Consider the following 25,665-nt stretch of genomic DNA (forward strand, 5'->3'; position numbering starts at 1 on the left):
GATGGTAGAAAGGTGAAGGAAATGAGGTGAAAGAGAGGGGATGACATGCAACATAAGTTCTCCAGGCAGCCTCCAACCACAGACACTGCAATTACATGGTGACTGCCTTAAGCCCTGAACCCTGTGAGTGCCCCTAAGTCTGCTTAACCTCCCAAGAACGCATTTTTCAAAACAGAAATTGCACAAGTGCTTCCTCTCACTATTACATGAGAAAACAGCCTAATATATAGCCACCACCTAAAGCACACCTTACAACATGTATCCTAATGTGGAAATTTGAATTGTGCTCATCCCTACGGTCCAGGCTCCTTGTCACTCACAATAGTTGTCTGTATATACGTCTGTGTGGGTCTATTATCTTAGTGAAGTGTTTATTTTAAGATTCAGGCCTCAAATCTTTGCACAGTGCCGCATGTTCTCCTGTCATTTCCACGGGGGAATTAGTTAGATCCCATTTGTTCGAACAGCCTTTTGTCTTTAATGATGAGTGGGATCCCTGATTGAAGCGCACCTTTATAACATGGCATCCTACACAGAGAGAATACAACAAAGGAGGAAAGGTTAGATTAAAGGTCAAACACCCATTTATTCTCATCATTTGTCTTTGCAGGCCTGACTGCCATGTACAACAGCACAAGGACAGAATCTTACATAACAGCCTATTTTAGACCTCAAGTGATAAAAGAACACGTGGACAAAGCTCATAACACAACTGCAATATAAAGGTGTCCTTCCCAGAACAACGAGTGTAAAAAGTTTAGCTAGAAAAACAAGTTAATGGATTTAAATCCAGTCCTCTGAGAATGTAGACAGAACTGTGTCAGCTGTTACAGCTGCTCTCTGCCAAAGTCTAATCTGCCCTTCCTGGTCTGGTTTGCACCTTACTGTAAATCTTCTGTATTTACGTGTAGACATTGATCGGCCTGAGATACGCCCACCTCCTCAAGAATGTTCTTGTTGTGAAGTTGTTTTTCTTAACCATGGAGAGGTAGACTTTTTGGTATTGCTGACAAGTTCAACAGTTAATGCAATACTTTGGATAAACCCCTTGAGTTAAAGCTGAAAGTCTGCACTTTAATCATATTTTGACTGTTTGATTTACAGTTCTCTGTATCATCATAGAGCAGCAAGATTACAAAAACGATATCATCGTCTAAAACCTCACGTACACACAGTTGTGGTCAAAAATTTGCATACACTCATCATGGTCATGAATATCATGGTAAGTCTGGGCTTTAATAACTTTAAACAACAAGAATTTGGAGCACGATCAAAAGAAGCCTAATGGATGATTTCTATGTAACTGCAGACTCTCAGATCTGTAACTGGACATAAGTATGATGTGTCAGCATATTTCCAAGGTCTGTAGGACGACCAAATCTGTCACCCAAACAGGAATCTGTTTAGGAACAACCCAGGAACCAGTAAGCCTTAAATCTTCCATGAACTGGCAGCTGCTGGAGCACCAGCACCACGAGTGAAGCCAGTTACTGTAATGGACTGATTGTGCCAACCAAGAATGAAGCCTCTGCTACAAAACATACATGAGCTCGACTGACATGTGCAGCCGCCTTCTGGAGAAAGTTTTATGGTCAAACGAGACAAAGATTGAGCTCTTTGGTTATAATGACAAGACCCTGTTTTTATTTTGTTTCTTTTAACTCAAGATAATAACCAAGTAAATGCAGAGGATTTGATGCCAATTTTACAGCATAAGTGCTGCACATCAGCAGTAAATGTCAGCACTGGGTGTCAACAGTTCGCTCGTGTTCAGAGCTTTTTCTATACACCCACACTTTCCTGTACAGAAGGCAGACAAGTAAGTGTGCATCGTTTGATGGCAGCTAATCCATCAAATTAGTTCACAGCTGTTCTGTAAAGGTCGTTCAATGGCAATAAAACGTACCAAAATAAATAAACCGTTGATGAGGTAGGTTAGAGGAAGGGCCTAAATACTAAAGATGTCCTCAAAGGGTTCAGAAGCCATGATCACAGCTACACTGTGTTTATCTCTACTGTCTGAGCAACAGAGCAAAGTCCACTTCCTTCTTCCTGTAAGATCAGGAGCTCTCCTACCCCCTGCTGCCCGTGGACCACAATGCACTGCTCTGCGCTTTCCGATATCAAAACCTCCACCAGCTCCTGTTCTGTCCCTGCAGGCAGCGAGCCCTCCGAGGTGAAGAGCAGAGGAGTGGAGCTTGGCGCTGACAGGTCGTCTGTGTGGACGTACACGACGGCGTGCTGGATGTTAGCTACGCTATCTCCCTCTCTTGAGTCAAGTGTCTTTAATTTTGCTTCCTCTTCTCCTTTTTCTTGTGATCTTCTCTGCTTGACCTCACCTCCGTCCTTCTCTGCTGTGCCCTGAGGGATGAAGTTCTTCTTGGGTCTGCCTCTGATTGGCTTTGGGTGACTGCATCCTGAACTTGCTAACTCTTGTGGAACCTCCTGATTTCTGGTGTGCATCTCCTCTCCACGTCCTTCTTCTTCCTCTTTTTGAACTCCTCCGTCTGTCCTGTGCTGAGCTTGGTGCCTCAGCAGACTTTGTCTCACAGTGTAAGAAGCGCCGCAGTGGCAGGTGTATGGTTTCTCCTTCATGTGGGCCGACTTCACGTGCCTCCTCAACTTGGTAGCCAACGTGTAGCCTAGACAGAAAATTCAAAAGTACATTTCAAATGCAAAGATTTACCAAACATGAATATACAATCTGCTGACTCAGATTAGCAGCTCGTAAATCAAAAGTATACCCTGCTTTATCCTCCTTTTTCACTTTAATGGCTGGTGTAGTATATCTATATATTTGTCAGGGTCAAACTTTAGCAAATTCAGAGCATAAAGTTACAGTTCAAGCTGCACAACATGTCTCTACACATGAGCTGAGCATGATTAATCCAAGGTCATCTGTCATCAGAAAAGCACAAAGAGCGGAAAACAAATTAAACGTGGATGATGGAAGATGAGCTGACTCGTTGTTTGCAGCTGTGTTACTTTTTACACCTGTATTGTTTTTTGTACAGTGGACGTCTGATTTCATAACCCATCATTATTTTTAATGCAATTTACAAAATCAAGAAAAATCTGATATATTACAGCCGTTGTATGTAAAGCACTCAAGGCCTGTGTTTATCTAAGAAATATGATCCTCTGGAAAAAAGCTTTAAACTAAGAACAGCTCATTATTCTCTGGCTTGTAGAACCATCTTTAGTAACTTGAAGAAATCATTTTCTTCATTAGTCTCTCACGTCGATGTGGAGGAGTTTCAGCTCACTCTTCTTTACAACATGGCTTCAGTTCATTGAGGACTGTCGACATTCATCTATCTTAAGGTCATGTTAGAGCATTTTAATCAGGTCTGGACTAACTGGGCCTGGAGTGCTTGGAATCTTTATCCTGCGGCCAAGCTCCATCTCACACACACCGACTGCAGAGTACTTCAGTGTACGGAGGAGGTCACGATCAACCGTGACTACAAGGTGCCCACCGCTCCACCACCCTGCCTGGCAGATGATGAGGTGTTTATTTCCCACCAGTTATGGCCAAACATGTCCTTGTATTTGTCCAAAGGACTTTGTTCCATGTTCTGTTTAGAGAGACGAGGCTTTCAGTTCAGTCTTTTTTTGATTTAACTGTCATGAACTTTTACATTTAACATACTCGTGAGAGCTGTAGAGCCTCAGGTGTAGCTGTTTGTCTGAGCTTTGCACAGTTTGAGCCTGGGTGGATCTGTTTGGATGTGCACTCCTGGGAAGACTGCGGCTTCATATTAACACACACCTACATGCAGCACACTGTCAAACCTCCTGCTTTTAGGGAGTCAGGCTCACTTATACATTTGATCATCAACACCTGCCTCTTATTTAGGGTGCACTTGTTTCTTCACAGGACTGTAAAGAGTACTCTGAAAGTTCTTCTTCACAACACTAAATAACCCTTCATGTATCTGTCAGTAATATAACGTCCATGCTCACTGCTGTAAATACAAGAACAGAATTAAATGAGGTATAAATACATCTCAGTTGTCCGTGAGAGATAAAATGTTTCTTGCATGTGCTGGACATCAATAATAAAACCCTGAACTTGATGGATGCATACTTTCTGTTTGATGCTTCGTAAAAAGAAAGCTGGCCCAAGTTGTAACGAGTAGTTTGTGTTTTCCAGTCATGCATGCAGGACACAACGTTTGCAGATGAGTGAGACAAACGAGGCTATTTGGAGGGAAATTGTCCAACTTGCCTCATTTTAGGTTCAGCTGCAGTTTTTAACAAAAAAATAATTTCTAGTTCTTTGACAAAATAACAAAACAGAATATAATGTATATAAGGAGGCCTAGTGCTTGACACGCACTGTTGGTTATATCGATGCTTGTTTTGACTCTTAAACCATCTTTAAGTGGTTCACTGATCTGACGGATGGTAACACAGACACCAGTTTTTTCTTGTGGATGAAGGGTTAGCAGGTTTCTGAGATTGGTGCGGTGCTCTTACTGTTGGCTTATTTATTCGTCTTTTCAGGCTCGTAAATGTGCACATTATTTTTTTACACCTTTAAATGCACAATGACTTGCTAAATATAAATGAATGCCTTTAAATCAATTGTAATCATTTTCCTTATATTGAGTCATGTGTATTTTTGCACACATACTGTAGTTGTGCTTCATTTGTTTGTAGTAAGAGGGAGAATACATCTCTACGTTTGATTCAGATTTTGACTCTTCAGGGTTTGATTTGAGGCTTTTGTGTTTAAAGGTTTAGTTGTTAATATCGATCACCCTACAGCGTGACTGAAAAGCCTCCCGACTAATGCCTTGTGGTGTGTGTGGTCTAAATGTGGGTTTCTCATAGTGTCGTATTCAGAGGTTTTAAAGTGCATTTAATTAGAGCTCCTACTCTATAGCTTACTTCTCTGAATCCATAAGGCTTGTGTTTTTCTATTTAATGTACTCAACTTACTGGTTTTCCAACTGGGATAGTATATATAAAGCATACTGTGCTACACAGAGTTACAAGATGCCACAGAGGTAATTATGCAGAATTATACATTTATACACATTACAGGACTTGAGGGATTTCTCATCCTGTTTCATCCAGGCTGGGTGACGGGGGCAGCAGCCTAAGCAGAGAAGCTCAGACCTCCCTCTCCCCGGCCACCTCCTCTGGCTTATCCGTGGAACACGAGGCGTTCCCAGGTCAGCAGAGAGCGTGTCCTGGGTCTGCTGCAGAGCCTCATTCCTTGCTTTAAAAAAATGATTTGACTTATAAAGCTTTAATATGCAGCTCTAACCTTTTCCACAGATAGGGCAGCAATGGGGTCTTTCTCCAGTGTGCAGTCTCTCGTGGGACCTTAGGCTGTGGGGGTCCCTCAGCGATTTTCCGCAGTAGCTACAGAGAAAACCGCCTCCAGTGTGGGAGAACATGTGCCGACGCAGCTCCGGTTTTTGGGAGAATGTCTGACTGCACTCTGAGCAGGAGAACGGCTTCTCTCCATTGTGGATTCTCAAGTGGCACTCAAGGTTTCCTGCACACACAAACAGACAGAGACAGTTGCTTATTAAAAGGGAGGGGTCGGGGGGGCTGTAGCAGCAGTGGGAGCAGGGGAATGATGCATTTGTCCAGTAACGTGTTGGTGGTGTCACTTTGACGAATGGAAAGATAAACTGCAGGAATTGATCACAGCTGGAAGCGACATCGAGTGGAAGGAAAACAGCAGGGTAACAGTCACTTATTGAAAAAAATGATGACGTCAGTGTGACCAGAACAAATGTGACATTTTGGGAAACACTTTACAACAGTAAGAAAGTAACACGTTTACTTTTCAGCAGCGTATCGAGTTGAGAAGATCAATATCAATTTGATCTGTGTGTGTAAACAGTTTGGTTCAGGGAGACGACTAACACTGAAAACCTGCTTCATTTATGACACTGCAGTTTGAGCATTTCTGTGTTTCCATTAAACTGTTTTCCTGTTATCCAAATCAAAGGTCTCACTTTCACATCTATGGACAATTAACTGAACCCCACTAACTGCTTGTCTTTGACCTGTGGGAGGAGACAACCCACGCACACAGAAAGGCCACAGGGTGGCGTCACACTCGGCACTTTCAGTGATATCCTGGGACACGACTTTAACAAAATGTCTCTCGTCTCATTTTGCTTTCACTTTCATGATGATGCCTTTATAGCATCTGTGAGAAATGACCAGCAGAGTGAAATTATGAATTATAAGAATTTAGCGATTGTGATTCCCTTATCTATTTTACTTATTGATTTCAATCCTAATTGATTCACTTATCATTTCTCATTGTGCTCTCAGCTTAGCATTAGCTTGCAAAGAGCTGAAGTAGCATGATGCAACTTTACTGCTGCACTCTTGTCCTTTTGTGTAATAAACATAAAAACTTACACGCATATTGTAGTGCAAGAGCAGCAGGACCGACAGGCAAGCAGACCAACAATTCCAAGGAACTGGACTACTGGGAACCAATTCTCTATAAGGACTGGTTTTTGATTCCCATATTCACCAGCCAATTCAATTCTTACTAACACATCTACATTAAAAAAGCTGCTGCCCCCCCCCCAGAAGAAAAGAGCAGCAGCTCTGACTGCCTCTGAGTGACTGAGCTCCTCAGCATATGTCAAAGGCTGAGCCCACAGAGTCCTTCTTAGATTAATAGACACATTGATGATTTATTGATCCCTGTTATATCAGCAGGATAAAGAAATAAAAATAGCACAGTCCACAATAAATGAGCACAGTGAAGTGCCACAGGTGCAGAGTGAGGGTCTTATACTGTGAGAAAATCCAAATCAAAGAGTAAAAAGTAAAACTAAGGATTTGCATTAATAAATAATATGTCCCCTATAAATCAAAGAAACTGCTGCAAGAAGATATAATACAGAATCTATTAAGCCCGACAGGTGTGTTCACCTGTGACAGAAAGGAGAGTTACTGTACAGCTGCAGGAATGATTTCTGCCTCATGGCAGCACCAGGGAGAAGCAGCTCTGCTGCCTCAGTGGAGCAGGTGAAATTATGGACTTCATCAATCATCTTCCTCACTGCATAGTGTACAAATGTAATATTGGGTTCTCTTCAATGATGTTTTAGGTCATATCTATGGAGAAATATAGAATAGTCTAAAAACTGCCGAAAAAACGATCAATGTTCTCAAATAAACTGTGGCAAAACAGGAAGCCGGTATATTTTATAATCGTGCTAAAGTACACTAATCAGCTGATTGTTAGTTTGTGTGGCGCCCCCTACAGCGGCGGGGTATAGACCTTTTTTTATTTTTATTGCACAAAAGGATGCGTTGGTAAAGTGCAAACTGCACACAGGACAGAAACAGCTGTGCTGGAAGCATCTGCACATGTAGCCTATAGGTTTATTTTGTTAAATGTAATAAACACACAATGAAGTGAACCAACAGCACTATCTGTCTACATCTAGATTCAGGCATTCCTACAGGCTTCATTTACCTTGTTTAGTATTTGTTAATTGTGTCAAAATGTTGCTTTAGAGTTTGCTGCAGCACATATATGAAGCGCCTCGAGGCGACTCTTGTTGTGATTTGGCGCTATATGAATAAAATTGAATTGAATCATAGAGACAACCATGCAATCTGAAATAAAGAGCACCCTCGTTAAAGTCGGACGAACTGATTACACCTGATAATAAAATATTAGCAGGCCGGTTATTAAAGAGAAGCAGTGTGAGTTTAGATCATGCAGTTACTAATGATCATAAAACAAAAACCTTCTGACTGCCAACAGGCAGACAGAGAATCTCACTGCTGGTCTGAAAGCTGAAATGACTTTGACAGTCACAGAGTTTCAACTAAAATATGCAGACTTATGGCTAAAACAGCTGTTTGCATTTTTTCTGTCTCTTTTCTGCTCATCATATATTTTCTTTAATTATGAAGAAGTGACTTATGAAGCAGGTATGTCTGACAAATTTATTACATTTTCTTATATTAAAACCAGACCTGGTGTTCTGTAAAAAGTTGGCCATTTCCAGCCGAGCACATCTGACCAGTGATCAGCTTGTTGCAGCTGAAGGATCACACCCACGCCTCGGACGTTACCTTTCTGACTGAAGCACTTCCCACAGTGCTGACAGATGTGAGGTTTTTCCCCCGTGTGGAGTTTCATGTGGTTCCTCAGAGAGCCCGAGTTAGCCAGAAGCTTGCGGCAGACTGTGCACTGCACCTGGGAGAGGAGAAACACAAAAGCAGCACGTCTTCTTTCCTTCTTATTAAACATTTTCACTTCAAACTGCTGTTCAAGGAGGAAAAAGAAGGAAAACAAGACTGGCGTGTAAATTTAAAGATGCTACGTGAGTGATTTCAAACTGTGGTGCTGAGACACAAACAACACTGGGAAACAGCTTTCTTCACTGCACACAGAAGGAAATGAATCAATTGTATGCACTGTCCTCCTTATTAAAATTACTTGAAAATGTCGGCGCATGTGAGAGAACAAACACCTAACAGGGTGGAACTCTTCCCTACCTTAGGAGGCTGAGTGTAGCTCATTCTACTGCAGTGAAGGAGGCGGTGGATGCGTAGGGATGGGCGTCGTGCGAATGCCTTCCCACAGTGCTCACAGGTATAAGGTTTCTCCCCCGTGTGCAGGACCATGTGCTCCTTCAGGTCCCGCTTCAGGCCATACGTCTTCTCACAGTGAGGACAGGAGAAGGGACGCTCCCCGCGGTGACTCATCTACACATAAATAGATTTTATACAATATTTAACTCAATCTGTTTCTTCTTGTTCAGTGGATCATCTGCCTCCCCCGCACCCTATCCCAAGCATCTTCTCCTCACACACCGGCCCTCTGCATGTCCACCTTCTCTTCCTCCTTTCCTCCTGCCTGGCAGCTCAACCTTTCTACTACCCCTCCTCTCCATGCACATGTCCAAACCATCTCAGCCTCTCAAACTTTGTCTCCAATCCACTCAACCTGACCCCCCAAAAACATTCTGGTGTGCAATTCAGAGGCCACTTTTTCTACTCCTTAGACTAACCCAGCAAACAGCAGAAATTCACCTAAACATTGACACTACAACACAACACTTTTTGTGTCCACCACTCAGAATAAAAAAAGAAATAAAAACATTTAAAAACTGTGTTTTTACTTTACTTTTACTGTACTGGAGGAGAGGAATCATTCAGGGACTCAAAGCCTGGACATAAAAAAGGACACGCTGAACAGCACGGAGAGAAACAAAGATGTGTGAGGATGTCTACAGGTGTAAGCAACCTGCCTGTGGTTTAGCATCCAGACTTTCCAAAAAATCTTACAAGTTGCTCTGACCCTGTACGGTCTCAGATGAACAACAGCACTTTGAGTGGAAATTGCTGCAGTGACAATTTACTGCTTTTTAAATGCACTTTTCCTAGAAAAGTGCATTTAAGACCCTTTGTAAGGACCTCCATCCAACCTGATTTTTCTCAAACTTCAGCTCATCGCAGACATATTGCTGTACTGTGTATATACAGATCAGCCACAGCATTCTGATCACTACCTCAATCATTTGGATTTTGTATTCAAGAAGAGGAGAAAATAAGAGAATAAGAGGAGAAAAGGGAGCAACTGGGTAAAAAAAAGAAAGGCATGAAATGAAAGAAGAGGCTTTTGATCTGGTTCTAATAAAGTGTTTTCCAACTTTTTTTTTTATTTTTTAACACTACCTACACTGACACTTTACATCATTCAAATAAATACTTTTTGTGCAGCCCCTCAGTTCACCCAGTGTCAGAAACAAGCTGATGTACTTTCATTCCCTCTCACTATAAAACACCTTTCTTCTGATTGGTTGCTCCTTATGACATCATTCAAAGCCAGGACTGAAAACAACTGTCTGAAACAGAGCGTTTGGAACAATCTGGAGCCAGTGTCACAAGCTTTATTTGTATATAAGTGAACCTCCTAACTGTAACTATATTAACTATATTTAATATGTGCATTCACCATCATGCGGTGTACTTATGAGATAAAATTAAGGAGTCGAAATAAAGGACTAGTCAGTAAGCTGACTGAGTGATACCTGATGAGCCTTGAAGCTTTCTGCTGACGTGTAGTTTTTCCCACACTCCTGGCAAGTGAAAGGCTTCTCATCCGTGTGACTGAACTGGTGTTTCTTCAAGTGGCCGATCTGGTAGAACCTTTTACCACATATGGGACACTTGTAGCGCCTCTCTCTGGTCTCTGAATGCCACATATGGGCGACTCCATCGGGACAAAGCACTGCAGCCATCTCACCTTCTGGTATCTCTGTTGAGCTTTTTCCATCTTTGGTGGAGGTCTGGCTCTGTGCCTCTAGGCGTTTGGATGAGTCGGGGCGGGCATGGAGTCGCTTCACCCGGCTGTTCAGGCAGTGAACCCGTCGGGGTTTAGCAGCCAGGCGGGAGCTGCAGCGGACAGGAGCGGGTGCAGGGAAGTCTCTGGGCTCTGCCATTATTCCTTCAGCAGAGTTACAGTGTGGCTGACTGTCCACAGGAGACGGGACACTGTCTTTGTTACCAGTTGCTGCCGTGTCATTATCAGGTGTCCTGTCTGTTACACTGTCTGTGGTATCGTCCTGCTGTCTGTCATAGTCTGGACTCGGCTCCGACAGCACCCCCTTGACTCTCTTCCTCCCTTGTGTAATTGGGTGACTCCTCTCGATGCATCTTTTGGGGTTTCTATCTTCATCTTCTGCATCATCCTGCATTTTCTCTTCCTGTTTGTTAGCTGTCACTTCTTTATTGATTGACACACTGGCAGCTGTGGCTTCTGAGTGGTCTCTCTGCTCCACCTTCTCTCCTGACCAATAGAAATACAGTGAAGCTGTCAAAAACACCACAAATTCTCTGTTTCCAGCTTTAAATATCGAGAAATCTGCATTTGCTGCTTTTTTCTGCCTTATATCATGGTAAACTGAATATTTTGAGGTTTTTGTGATTTGAGTTGGAGAACAATCAGTCCCTGTTGGCTTTCAAAGGGCAGAGCACTTCCACACATGTTTTTCAGTAGGAGGCTGTAGCTGGTTGCTTAGCCTACAATAAAGACACAGGTAACTAATACACCTCACAAACTAAACAAAGAGCTATAATATGATTTTACAGAGGTTAACAAATCAGATCATTTCTTAAGCTAGGCTTAAACTAGTTGGCTTCCTGCTGTGGTTACCACAAGACAGTGGCTTTTAAGCTAGTTCTTCCCCTGCCTCCAGTAATTATGCTAAGCTAAGCTAACAGGCTACTGATGGCAGCCTCAGGAGGAGGAAAGTGCCGTCAACTTCCTCATCTAAGCATGGATACAATCATGTTATGTTGGAAACATCATTTTACTGTACAGCATAAATGTCAGTGTTAAATTATTCTTTACTTCATTGCTTAATTATCACATAATTTTTAACAAGCTATTGCTAGCTCATTCTGGCTAATGTAGCAATTGGTTAAAACATCTAGAATTCAGAACTATCAGATTTCAGACACTGCAGCATTTTTTACATTTTGTATTGCAATACTATGCCATGAGTTTTTAAGAAGTTAAACATGGGGGACTGCAGCTGCGTCTTCCTCCCATATTAATCCTCCTATCGTCAGTATGGACAGTGCTCATCGTTGCCTTCTTTTTTCTTACCGTGCTCACTGTATTCTCAGTAAAAAAAATCAAATATATCTTTACATTAAAGATGGACACAGTCATTGGACATAGACACCCACTGAACTGTGGCTGCCACAGCATGTCAGGTTTTAAACAAGATGGCAGGATTATGGTATGGATCTCACTCAGAAATCAATAATCGTTCACAGAGCACAACCTGAATCTACTTTGATCCTTTAAACACATCCTGTGGCTGACAGTCATTCAATTTGTGCAACACTGCTGTGCCCATAAATGTCACCTCTGCTGACACGGCTCAGTAATCTGGTAAAATTCCAAGCGTTAAAGATTCCAGTTGTCCAGCCTGTACGCCCAAAGACCGGATTTCAAAATGCACACATCAGGTTTACTGTGAAGTAGGACTTTAACTTACGGGGGGCAAAAAAAATTAAACCTTATTTTGGGGCCACAGTGCCAACCTTTATGTTTTACTGGACTGGTAATTCTACGCTGTTACGACCCGGCTCAAAAGCCGCAACATTAAAAAAAAGGAGATGAATAACAGAGTGTGGGTGAGAAGAGGTTTCATCCTAAAATGGAAAACCAGGTTGGCTAAAATGGCTGGTGCCACCAAGGCAAAGACTAGTGCACTGCCGGAAAGCTTGCCTCAGGTATGCTTTTATCCACACCTGACTAGGTGTGGCCAATTAGCACCAGCTGAAAACACTGAGACAATTAAAAGCTGCAGAGGGACGTAACATACGCACACACTTTTGATTTTCCACTGACTGAGATTATAATCATAATACTTGATGGTAAATTAGGTTTTCTGGACTCATAAATATAAATACTCCAATTTACCAAACTAACCCACTGGAAGTTGTCTCCTCAGTCATTCTACTCAGTGACTTGAATATGAAGTGTACTGAAGAAAAACTCAACTTTACAGTAAATGTTTATGCTGTGCTTCTACAGCCTTTTTCCACATTCACTGCAGCCCTGTGTAGACTTGACAGAGATGCGTGTGAGGATGCCAGTGGTACCTCGGCCAGTCTTTAACCTAGCAAATGTGCACTTGTTAGTGCAAAGTGATGATGGTGATGGTTTGCAACTTTGCTGTCACTGACAGCCCAGTTATTTAAGCTCTCACATTTAAAGCAACTGAAGTCTGAATGCTAGAACACAGTTTTTGTATCCTAGCAACAATGAGCGCTTGACAGAAGTGCTCAGAAAATGAGGTCGTAGGCACTTAACACGGAAACAGCAGCCTGTGGACACGAGCCCCATCTGGAAAATAACTCTGTTCAACAAGTGCAGCACAAGAAAAACTGAGCTGTTGTAACCGTCTGTCTTTTATCTCTGGACTGCAGTGAAACATGGACTAAACCAGCTTCAGAACTAATGCCTAAATACGGCAAAGCTTTTGTGCCTCAATTATATCTGTATCACTGTATTTATGTTAATGTTGTGCCTTTATGTCCTAAATATCCACTGAGCACCGCTGTGCTGTCCGTGCGCTAATTAGGTTTAGAAACAAATGTCTTTACTGCATTTAATGACTTACAAACCCATATTTAGACAAACACATACTACTTATGGACAGTAGTTGTCTGGTTTATGATTTGCTTGCTGTGTTTTTCTTCTGGAAGGATTTCAAATATTTTCCATCTATTTCATTGCTTACCTTTGTTCTTTCATTATTTCTTGTTCATTTTAATTCCTTTATGTACTCGTTATTTTATTCTTTATATTGCAATTTTCTTTCCCCCCTCTAAATCTAATTACTATCTGCCACCACAGCAATGTAACCTCCCTGCAGGGATCAATTGCTTTTATCTTATTATCTTTCATTTAGCATTCAAAATTGTGTTGGAAATGCATTTGAGATTTATAGCTTCAGCCTGAATCAACACGACATAAGCACAAGTTTAATAAGACATCCACAGTCTGGTGCTTTTGGGTATTTTCTGCATGAAGCTCCTCCTCAGTGTCCCATCGATCACAGCATATAACACATCACTCCTCCACAAACATAAATAATAAAAGATAAGCAGATCTGGAGAGTATATTATTGTCTCTAAAACAAATAAGCTCAACATTTGTTTCCTTCCATTTTCCCTTTTAATTAATGCATTCTGTGTTCCAGATTTTTTTTTACATCTACTAATTATTAATCCCGAGCTTCCATCCTAGTTTTCAGTGACTTTTATCTGACTGCAGAGATTTTTCAGCGTGCAGTTCTCGGCTGAAACTAAATGATGCTGTTAAACATGAAAATAATGTTGACATAGAAGCTGAGACATTCAAGTCTCAGACCTACGAATTGGAAAATGTCCCCCTCGATCCTGCAGGTGAAGCACATAAATCAGTATAGAGAGAAAACTGCACCTTACCCACTCGAACTTCTGTTTGCACACTTCACAACAACAGCTATATGAAGTACAAGAAGTACTCCAAGTACTCCAAGAGTACGACTATTTCCAGCAAATGTGTCTGATTTGTTAACTCATCTTGACATTTGCAAAGGGTTGGATACACAAAGATATATCTATGCAACTTTATCCAGAAACCATCCACCTAGTTGTGCTCGTTTATGCAACTTTACAGTCAGCCGATCATGTGATCCTGGTTTAATACATAAACTCTTACAGATACGGATCAGGAGCCACAGATACATGAACATGTAATAACTGAAAGGGCAAAATGTTATCGCAGACGTTGACAGGCTGGTTTCTGATGCTGCTGATCTCCTGGGATCTTCATCGCAGCAGCACTGAAATGTCTTGTTCATGAGAAGCATTGGGAACTCAGATTACGACTTTCTAACTGCACTGAGCAGAGACAGCCACACAACGGTTGACAAAACTACAGAAACAGTAAGCTGCAGTGGGTTTAAGCTCAACCAAACTAGACTGCTGAAGAGTGGAAGTAAGGAGACTTTACTGCTAAAAGTCATTTTATGAATTGAATCCACATATCATCATAACAACAGGCTGATGCTTGTGTTACAGTGTTTTTAACATTAGGACGATCAGCATAACGAGACAATCCCTCGAATAGCCTGTTGATGTCACCACAGCTTTCCTTGGAGGCCAGACGACCTGATTACAAACATCATCTTCTTTTGGCTAATGCTTAGCCTAGTTTAGTGTAATTTAACTTGTTTGCTAGAAAGCTAATCCTAATAAGGAGCCACATCTGTTTTTTTATTTGTCATTATGTAGAGTTTGTAGCTAGCTGCTCACTGTTGGATTTTTAAGACAGCATTAAGGCGATGCATTGAAAAGCAGCATAAGCATCATATTCTTTGGATTTTCAGAAACCACTTCATTCAGACAGAAGTAACGAGCTAATACAAAGGCCACATGAAGTTGGGAGGTCTGTAGTGGCTAAATCTGCAGAAAGTCTGCAAATCTGCCTCAGCACCGCTCATTTTACTGGGACTCTCCACCATTTGACCTTAGAACTGAAGAAGCTTCTCGGATGAGAGGTCAAATGTCTTCAAGCAACTTAAAGAAGTCCAGACGCTTTTCTTTCCAAGCTCCTTAGACAGCTTAAGAAGAAAGACGTTCTCTAGGACCGGTGAGGGACAAACCCGAGCGAAAAAGACGATAAATATTGGATTTGAAACTGTCAGTGAAACAGAAACTCTTCCTTGCAGATGACAGAAGATGTTGGTCTCTGTGTTAAATAGATAAATAAACCTTTGATCATCTCATATATTAAATGTATTTTAATTGGCTGTGATTTTATTTTAACATGCTGCAAAGTTCTGTGACGATGCAGTTAAAAAAGACAAATACAGATCTGAGTAAAAATCCAACTGAGAAAAAGCTCTAATATTCCTAATATAACATAAATGACAGACTCTGACATGAGGAGACCGTGTTCTCGCTCTCACCTGTATGTCCAGCGGAGTCACCACGAACATGTGAACACACTTTTCCCACGCTGTCAGCGTACAGCAGCAGCTCTGTTCCCGGCTGGATGTCCCGACACAGACGCAGACGGACATCCACACACTCGCCCTCGCACACATCCCCCCACACACACTGCACCGACACGTTCTGCTGGGCTCTGCTTGGTGCCTGGCAGGCAAAGCTGGGGGAATTCAACAGAAATACATACTAAAGAAAAATGTATATAATCAGAGAAGCTCCCAGAATTTATAATGCATTATTGCATTTGATTACTGAGAATTAGGGCAAAAAGGCTGAATGCCAACATAATGTATGTGAGGTGATGCATAATGTGGCAGCAGAGTCTATTTGATTACTCTTTATTTTCTTTGTCTGTGTTTGAGTCTCTGATGACCCATCGCAGGAGGCAAGCGTCAGAATGTGATGGTAATATTTGTGTTTCCAGTTTCAGTCAGTGAGAGATAAATGGTCCAGTTTTCAATCAGGGAACTGTGGAGTACACTTCCTGCAGGAGGAGGTAATGTGGACGACATGCAGGCTGCAGCACTGAAAAAACAAACCACCTGGTAGAAACTTCCAGAATGGACGGAGATGGCTGAGGAACAGGAAGTTTCAAATAGTGATGCAGGAGCCATTCCAGCATCCAGATGTTGAATATGATGGGTGCTTTATACGAAAAGCTAAACATTATCTGAACACTCCAACACATCTAAGCAGCAGCTGCAGCAGGAGCCCGTGGTGCTAGCACCGTGGACAGCTGATTCCCCATCACACAGCGAACACGCCTCCACCCAGGCTGCCACTCTCCTTCCATGCCACGCATTGAACACGTACCTGAGTCTAGTAGAATATCTAAGCCTGAATATTTTCAGGAGAAAATCAACGTCTCCCAGTTTGTCTTGTTTCTGCTTCTATTGCATAAGTCACGATGGTAAAATCCAGACTCCAGGCTTACTGAACCAAATCACAATCAATCAGAATACTCCAATAATAAATTACACTGAATGTGACATTGAATCACATCACCTCCATGCATGCTGGACATTCACGGACCCACTCAATGAATATTACACAAACTTTGTGTCCTTGACCACAAAGTTTGTGCTGAAATATCTTAACAGTTATTACCTGCTAACTATACTTAGACTGCACTGTCATGAATTATAATAACATTATTAGCCTTTAGATTAGTGCAATCATTCAATGTCCTGTATTTGAATAAGCAATTATTAATATTTTACCATTTTATTTCCCTGGTACATGGAAATTATCACGCTAACTTGTGTTATTTTTATACAGAGTGTATTTGTTTGCTGAATAAATAAAGGAACGTTGCATTTAAGGAAGTCCAGCCTGTTCAGCCTCCTCTGTTTTACTGGGTGAGCTCAGTCACTGTGCATCTGAAGTCCAAATGTGATACTGGACAAAGTAGGTAACCCTCACAATGAATACAGCCTGTGACTTTTTAAGAACTGCAACTCTGTACTGTTAGCATGCTAGCATTGTCTGTGGGACAATGTTAGCATGCTAATGTTACCTTCTGGACAAAGAACCATTGTAAATAAACTTCTGGTCAACCACAAGTTTAAATGTTGCTAGTTGGTTAAACTACTCATTAGTTTTTTTGGTTTATTTAACGTACACCAGCCGATAATGGTTGTAAGATGTTAGCAACCACATGCTAGCAGGCAGATAGCAGCAACGCCTAGCTCCTTTTCTTTGTGACAGGAAGTTGTGAACATGGCGTTCATAAAACCAACCAGACTGACGTGTAACCACACTGAGTGCAGGGTTTGCCACACTGGCATTGGCACACGGCGCCACACGTGTTCATGACATTTGAAAGCCACTTTAATGATTAGAGAAGCAGTTTCACATGCATCAGGAGTATTTGCAGGGACAGTGTTTGACCTCACCCATTACATCCTGCTCAGTTTTCATAGGTCTACTATACACTACTACAGTTCCTGTAGGACAGTGATGGACGTGACAAATTTGATCTGTTTTTATTTCAGTGGCAATAAATCAGAGGAGGAAGTGTTTGATTTCACTGTCCAAAATAAATCAGATTAAATGTCTGCTTTGAAAAACTGACTTACTTGACCCAGACGGCTCTTTGTATGGAAGCATCTCGAGTTGCTGCTTTCACCACTGAAGCCTGGAAAACACAGTTAATATATGTTTTATAATTCACACACCGTCTCCCATCCTGCACCGGGACTGACTCTGCCATACGAGGATGAAATATGTACTTTTATTATAATGTTCAGAATTGTGATAAGTACCCTCCCGTCTGTCTCAGAGGGGCAGCTTGTGCATTGTACGTGGATTGATCGAGGTGCCCTTGCAAATTATCTGTGAGAAATCTTTTTTTTAAAGATTAATCACAGATAAAGCAACGCATCGCTGACCAGATCTCTTCATGTTTTTTCTCTTTAAAACGTTTGGTAGAAATTACAAGCACTGATTCATTATCTTCCCACAGGGTCTGCACTTAATTAAGCAGAAACACTCCCATTTACTGCTCTTGCTCCGTCTGCTGCCGACACAGCACGGCATCCGACAAAAGCTCCCACACAATGTGAAATCGTTATGAAGCATCTCAAGGCTAACCCCACAATGAGATGCCTCAGTCAGCCAGGAGGGATTCAGGTCTGAGATTTCACTCTGCTGGAACGACGCTCGAACGTTTCTTTTCTTACAGGATCAGCGTGTTTGCTGAAGAGTGCTTACTGCTTTTGTCCTGCAGAGCTGATGTGACGAGCTCAGGTGCAGCCACGATTCAGGCCCAAAGATGAGATAATTGAAGGTTTCTGTACAGGTTAAATTTAATGACTGGCGATTTGTTCTATCTCTGCTCAATGTTAAGCATGCAGAGAGAAACTCTATTATCACATGCACTTATGATGGCAGCGCTTTAAAGGGCATTAAAGCAACAATTTGTCCCACAGCTGAGAGTCAGCTGCATCATAAAGACACAAAGCTTTGAGGCAGGAGGAAGGAGTAGAGCTGTGAAATAAACACCGAGACAATAAAGAGTCCAAAATCACACACAAATCAGACTGCCGCCCCTTATTGAACTTGACACTAATTTAGTTCACTTTTCAAGTTTGATTTTTCACTCATTCTACATGCAGTAAATATTCAGCACGTTCATCCATGTCCCGGCTTAACCACAGGGCACTGGAGCTTAACCCAGCTTCCACTGGGTGAGGTGGGAGAACACGCTAGAGGAGCGCCAACACAGACAGTATAAAACATGGATGGGGCTTCCAGGTGGGAGGCGACAGCCACAGCTCCCAAAAAACACTTCTAGAAAAAAATGGAGGATCATCTGTGGTATGAAACTGCATGCTCATTGGCTAACGAGCTGTCACTCACATGTCGTTAGCCAATGATCGAACAAGAGGGTGTGAACCTCAGTGTTTGTAAATCACAGATTTATGTGATGAAAAATGATATTTTTCAATGATATTTTTTAATGCTCGTTGGTGGTATTCACAGAGTATTTTACTGTATTTTATTAAATATCCATATATATACAAAATCACCATGAAAAATATTGCGATTTTATCCCGTATCAGTTTTTTCTCCATCCCTAGTGATGCTCATGAACATTAACTGTGCACAATAACCAGAGGAACACATTTCTGAATTTTGAAAGTAAAAACTTTTTCAGGCTTTTACAAATTAAAGGTCACTATGAACAAAAACAGAGAGATATTTTCAGTGAACCGTACAAACAGATTCATGTGAAAATCAGCTCCAGATTATAGCTTTGGAAACAGAGGGGTCGAAATATCAGATACATTAAAACAAAAGGAAAAAGAATAAACATAAAAAGGAAGTTCGCAGTAATCAACAATCTCAAGGAAGTGAAAAGATTTTAGCTGGAAAAATATGATTTTTTCTTGTGTTACTAATATTAAAAGCAAACGACGGTGGTGACAGCAGGCAGACAGCACAGTGTGTGTGTGGGGTGTGTGTGTGTGGGGTGTTTTATACGTGTGTGTGTGTGTGGGGGGGGAGGGGGGGGTGTTTGTGTGTGATATTGTCCACTGGTGGTAAAAAAGCTGTCACAAAGAAAGTGACTGCTTTCACCTCACCTGCAGCAGACACTACCTTCTGATAAGTTCAGTGGTTACAGAATGACGAGTGACGTCCTGCCTTCCTGTGGGATAGCTCACTCATCATCACTCACTAGGGCTGTGCGATATGACCAAACTCTCATATCCTGATATAAAACATCCATCGTCCCGATAACGATATAAATCACAAAAAATGTAATGTAATATCTTCTGTAAATTCTGTGAATCTCGGGTTGCTGAAGTGTTTCCAGCTGGGCGTCATGTAGCTGGAGTCGGGTGTTTTAACTGATGTATGAAACTGCACATTTTTAGACATAGGTTGTATCGGCTGCTGTTTTCTTTGTGAGTATTTATTACACGGCGTGCTGCAGGGAAAAGCCTGTTCTAACGTTTGAGTCTAAGGTTTATTTTTTAGCACCTGACGGCTCTTTTTGGCTTCTCATCCGTAAACACTCTGCATCTTTCACGTGATTCCGTTTATTTTGAAAAGTCTCAACAGGATCTTGAGCTTTATTGTGAAAGGTTTATGTGGAAAATAAACAAGCGGACACGTGACGCGATGGTTTTACTGTCGTTGTTGCTAACAGTTTATTTTGCGACACCACGAAACAAACGATAGACATTTTTATATCGTCATCTGATACATATCGTTATATGGAACACTCACTATGTAATCATAGTTTGAATGCAGTGTACTTTCTTTTTAGCGTGACTCTTTGGCTGCAGGCTGTACTCTCTGCTCAGATTCAGCCTGAGAAAACAATCAGTGCAAACAGGTAATGACCCGAGCAGAGCAGAGGTCCTCAGAGCTGAATCCTGAAAGACCCACAAACAGGCAACAAATGAAGGCAGCTGCTGTAAAGGCCTGGCAGAGGAAAAGAAGCATTTTGTGATGTTTGTGGTTTTGAAGGATTTTCATCCAACTGTTAAAATTGTGTATGTGTGTGTGTGTGTGTGTGTGTGTGTGTGTGTGTGTGTGTGTGTGTGTGTGTGTGTGTGTCCGTGTGTTTAGCCTGTGGGAAGATTTTGTACCTGTAAAAACCCCAGAATGAAAAATAAAAGTCAGTCATTTCAAACACAACTTAATTGTTCGACTTAGAATCCACTATAACAGCGTGCAGAGCCAGTAATGTGTCACTGTCCCAAAGCTTAGGGACCTAAGTGTCATTTAAAAGTTCAGTTGCTGCTTCACCCGTTCTCTCTCCCTACAGGCTGATTTGCTGGCCACTGCTCTGCCAGTCTGTGATATCATTCAGCTGCACCTCCTGTCGTTTTTTTTCTCCCACCATCGGGACTCCAGCTCTGCGATGTCACTGAGGACAAGATGTTTGACTTTTACTGGATCAACAGTGTCTGTTTATTTCTGTGAGACAGAATCACTGAAAAGACTTTCAGGAACACCAGTGTGTGTTTACTCTCCTCACTTCCTTACATACCACATGCACAGAATCCAGATCTGTAGCTTGTTTTTGTCTCTGTCAGGCTTACAATTCTTACACAGCCAAAACAATGTCATGAATCATGATTCACCTGCTGGTCCAACATATATTCTTCTGCACATGCAGCTTTCTTTACATGTCTGAGGCCTTCCAAAGCTATTTAGCATGTTTGAACTGGACAGGTGAATACTTGGAGGTAAGTACTTGTCTACAAGATTGTGAGGATAAAGCCAGATGTCTGTCTCTGTGTAACTCTTGGCTACGAGCAGAGAATAATAACAGGAATGTAACCAATGCAGAGGCTTCTTGCGTGAAGACCTTGAAAAAGCCAGCAGCTGTGACATGACGCCGTTGCTGCTCGGGCCAAATAACAGGCTTGTCAGTGAAGCTTCTCGATACTGTCGGTTTAGCGTTCTGGCAACCTCCAGGGCTGAAAAATAAAGCCAACACGGAGGTGCCAAAAACTTCATGTCCTGGAGTTTTGGCTGGCTCCAAACGCGTTTCAATCTCCAAAAAGGCCCATGTTAACATGGCCAATTTGACAGCATTAAAAAGTTTTTTTTACAGCTCTGTACAAAGAGTGGTGTTGGCCTCTGTGGATGGTTTAACCCCTTCATAACAGCTCTATGGTTTCCCTCCAGAGCGACAAAGGAGTGCTGATACAGAGAGCTGTAGCTGCTAGCTGCCCCACAGGCCTCACCTCCACTCATTCAAGTTACTCAACTGGGCAGTTCACACACAGTACAGGTGGTAGTTTAAGTTTAGCAAGCATTTGATTGGTCTTTTGCCCAGCCCTAAACAGCAGTGTCTACATGTGTGAGTCACACACATACAGCTTATAGATGCAGCTCGCTGATATCGGAGCAGTTCCCCCTCTCATCCAAATATGCTCACCGTCACTGTATCCAAAACAAAAAACCAACACGGCTGTGGCTAAGACGCTGAAGCTTCAAAGTACAGAGTGCAGAAATCTACAATGGGTAGGGTCACTTCATTATGTCCATCTTTTATATACAGTCTGTGATTTTCTCCAAACACTAATACCTTACAGTAGCAAGATCAGACTCCAAACAACTTGAACAATCTCTCCAAACAGCAGCCTATTTGCTATTATCTCCCTGCATTATATGTTAGCTTTGCACACCAGCTGCTGGTACTGCATGCTGAAGCAAACAGAGAACAACAAAGTGCACTGAGTGGATGAAAATAAGGACATGAAAGTGTGCTCACTGATAGCCAGTGCAGATATTCAGATCTGGAAATATTTATAAAATAGGCCCAAATGAAAAATATACACTTCTCCTTCAAAATCAAGCACAGTCAATATTAAAAGTGACTATAGCCCACTCTGTCTGCATACTGTGAGCACTGTGCATTACCTGTTCTTCCTCTGTTCTCGTGGCCTGATCTCTTTCGGTCTCAAAGTTTGTGGCGAGTTTGCCGTCTTCACTGTGAATTTCCGGCTCAGCGTGATACTCTGAGGCCCACTCAATGTCCCCGTCTCTCCCCAGCAGGGATCCAGCCTCCAGTGAGCGTCCGACCCACCAAAGCCCCAGCCTGCCCTCGTGGAGACGTGAGGGGCCTACAGCAAAGCCACAGGGAAGCGACGAGTAGAGAAATGAAGCAAGAGCAGATGGGACGGGAGGACCGAGAAAGGCCATCGAGCTGTAGAGAACAATACGAAGCAGGTTACAGGCACGAGTTAAACCAAGGATAACGTTGTAAACTTGCAACGCTGTGCTGCACATATTTGGCACTGCAGAAGATCTAAGCGTCCCATGAACCACTTTCATTCCAGCTCACTTCCACCACTGTTTACAATAGCTTTTAAACAACAACTAATTTTTACACTACAATTCATTCTTTATTGTACTTCATTTGAACTCTACTTTTGAACGCTTATTTGGATCCCTCTTGAATTTTTGCAGAATACTTAAAAGTTCCTGCTGACGTTCAAGATTATTTTTTAGTTGAAATGCTGCTGTAGTTAAAATGCAGCCTTCTGACTGTAATTCCAGGGGCTCATCAAAACTATAGCATTAACAATGTAGGCATTATAGCTACCAAATGAAAAATTCTTAAAGATACAAAACACCCTGTAAAGCTCAGATATACCGAAAGGTCTGTAAGACAACAAGCTGTATCTGAAGGCAGGTGCAGCAAAGGTCCAGGAGAGGATCTCAAGGGATGAAACACATCACTGGACAAGGTCCATGGATTCTGCAAAGGATTTTTATCCTAGTATTAAAGTATCTTTCATATTTATAGCTTAATGTTGCTATATCTCAATATTATATACTAATACTGTTAAGTCTGTGTAAAAGGAGGGGGTATTAAAAAAGTTCAAAACTGGTTAATGCACTATTTGTAAATTATATTTCAGTTTTATTTCCATTTGCAGAAACCAAATATCATTATAACCATCTAATGCTCAAATATAGCTACAACCGGTCATTTCAACAGAGGTGGACTGACTCGTTTAAAGATGCACCATCAAAACTTTGGACTTTTTCTTTTCATCTTGAAAATTGTTGCACTGTTTGTAGTATTTACTTCTCACGTTGTATATTTGACTCTCACCTCTGATTATCTGAAAGGATACTGCTTTAACCTCCTAGGACGTGGCGTCCACATATGTGGACATCACATTTTGGGCTGTCTAGCCACAATGCTAAATTTTACACATTTAGGTGTAAACATGTTCACACGTTTGAAGTAGCACTTCTGGACAAATGTTTCGTGTTTCGTGCGATGTTCAGAAATCTTTGACAATATTTTTACACTGTCACAGACATACGTCTTCCTGCAGCTGTTAGCAGCATTTCAAATGAGCCATACTGCTCAAAGAGGCACAACTGGGTTTTTTTTTTAACTCAGGACACCAAAATAAAGACACCAAATAAAGAGTTTTGCACATCATTTTTTAAATGTGACTTAGTGTTCTATCGAAATTTAAAGCGAATGTCCTCATATGCGGATATCAGTTTTCTCAGAAACTACATCAGGTAAAAAAAAAAATTCTTTGTTTTCAATCAGCCCAAATAGCAAAGAGAAATTAAAAATGCATGCCATGAAAGAGTTCGGGTCTGAGGTTGAGCAGGACTAACGCAGGAAACACGCATTTCTGGCCAACTGTGATCGCTACAGCTGCGCTCCTAGGTTAGCGGCAAAGCGTTTGGCTCAGTGTAAGCAGTGCAGTCTCATACAGCGGACCGTGGACTTGGTCCGTTCGTTCAAGGCACCTACGTTGCTGTGAAAGTCAACAGTAACTACTGGTGTCGATGTTTTACAGCCACCAACTTTTCAGCCCGCGTAGCGTTGGTTAGCTAACTAACTAGCAAAAGTCCGTGAACCACAAACGACTTTCGAAGTTATTTCTAGAATTATAATAAATGTGTACATACACAGTGAGCGGTCGCTATCTCGAACAGATAGTTTATTATAACACTATATGTATTCCGCTTGAAACTCTGGGAAAGCCATCGTTATCCAGCAAAAGAAAACATCAACCAAAATCCGCGTCTTCTATTGTCCGACCTGGAAACTCAAACAGTTCTTTGGTTCCGGACCGGAGACAAGGCTCCCTCTCTCTGTCTCTTTCTTTCGCTCTCTCTCTCTCTCTCCCCCTCTCTCTCCCCCCCTCTCTCTCTGGAATCTAATGTCCAATAATTATATTTATAAGCAATTTTTTTTAGTTATTGTCACACTTTTACTTTATATTTCAGTTTTTATATATTTATAAAAGTATTAAAATTATCTACTACATATGTTTATATGTGTTATATATTGTACATATTATATATTTTTTGTTTCTTTTTTGCGCTATTTTGAGCCAGGAAATAGTTATTTTTTTCTGCACTGTTTAGTGTATAGACTGGATGGCAATGAAGTCTATCTATCAATACAGTAATTTCTAATGGTAAAAATAAAAATAAAAAGAGTAAAATTAGTCTTTAATTGCATGCACATAAAAATACATATCTATACCTCAAAAACGTAACGTTTGTGACATTTTACTAACTATTTTTATATTTCTATGTTAGCTGTATAAATTCAGTCCTATTTGTCAGACAGACTAGGCAAAAACTGCTGATCATAGAGGGGTGGAAGGCATGATGAGAATCCATATTTTGTGCTTATCTGGATAATTTTGGGGGGCATTTGCAGAGGAGTATCCTTTACTTTAGATTTTTAATAATAAAGGCCTTGAGATGAGGCATTGTTTGTCTGATTGAGTGCTGCCCTTAACTGTCAGATTAAGGTTTTTGTTTGTTTTTGTTTTTAAGAAAGAAAAAGAAAAGAAATAAATAATATTGCATAAAAGCACACAGGCAAACATTTCCAAACCATTCCCATAAAGCAGTATGCACCATCTGCACAAAAGTATGAACACGATGAATCATTTATTTTTCAGACTAACCTGAATTTCAAAAAGAACTAATCTACACAAATAAATAATCTACGCGAATAATAACATTTAATAATCCTAGATAAAGAAGTCTCATTCATGACGTCCACACAAAGTATACTAGTCGTCTACAGGTAATCCCCCAGGTTATACTAAGGGGTGACGTGGATTGGATTTCTCATGGTAAAAAAAAAAAGAAAAGAAAAAAGGTCACAGCTGCAAC

The 25,665-nt window shown here is 41.4% G+C and overlaps 1 protein-coding gene across 1 annotated transcript; it reads right to left on the bottom strand.

Moving 5' to 3' along the window:
* Window positions 1-1,616: 1,616 nt before the first annotated feature.
* On the bottom strand, window positions 1,617-24,581 carry znf408 (zinc finger protein 408). The gene is made up of 9 exons (XM_026147779.2): window positions 24,439-24,581; window positions 22,414-22,699; window positions 17,607-17,665; window positions 15,489-15,688; window positions 10,044-10,801; window positions 8,506-8,715; window positions 8,080-8,203; window positions 5,279-5,512; window positions 1,617-2,642 (listed from the first exon to the last, which is right to left on the bottom strand). The coding sequence occupies exons 2-9, from the start codon at window positions 22,693-22,695 to the stop codon at window positions 1,996-1,998; spliced, it is 2,514 nt and encodes an 837-aa protein (XP_026003564.1). The 5' UTR covers window positions 22,696-22,699; window positions 24,439-24,581; the 3' UTR covers window positions 1,617-1,995.
* Between the last annotated feature and the right edge of the window lie 1,084 nt (window positions 24,582-25,665).

Source organism: Astatotilapia calliptera, chromosome 1 (genome assembly GCF_964374335.1).
Source record: "Astatotilapia calliptera chromosome 1, fAstCal68.1, whole genome shotgun sequence".
NCBI classification, from domain to species: Eukaryota; Metazoa; Chordata; class Actinopteri; order Cichliformes; family Cichlidae; genus Astatotilapia; species Astatotilapia calliptera.

Coding starts and splice junctions, on each gene's coding strand:
- znf408 (XM_026147779.2), bottom strand. CDS start 22,695: ATGGCCTTTCTCGGTCCTCCCGTCCCATCTGCTCTTGCTTCATTTCTC. Junction 10,802..15,488: donor TGACTCCGCTGGACATACAG/GTGAGAGCGAGA, acceptor TCTATTGGTCAG/GAGAGAAGGTGGAGCAGAGA. Junction 5,513..8,079: donor GAAGTGCTTCAGTCAGAAAG/GTAACGTCCGAG, acceptor TTGTGTGTGCAG/GAAACCTTGAGTGCCACTTG.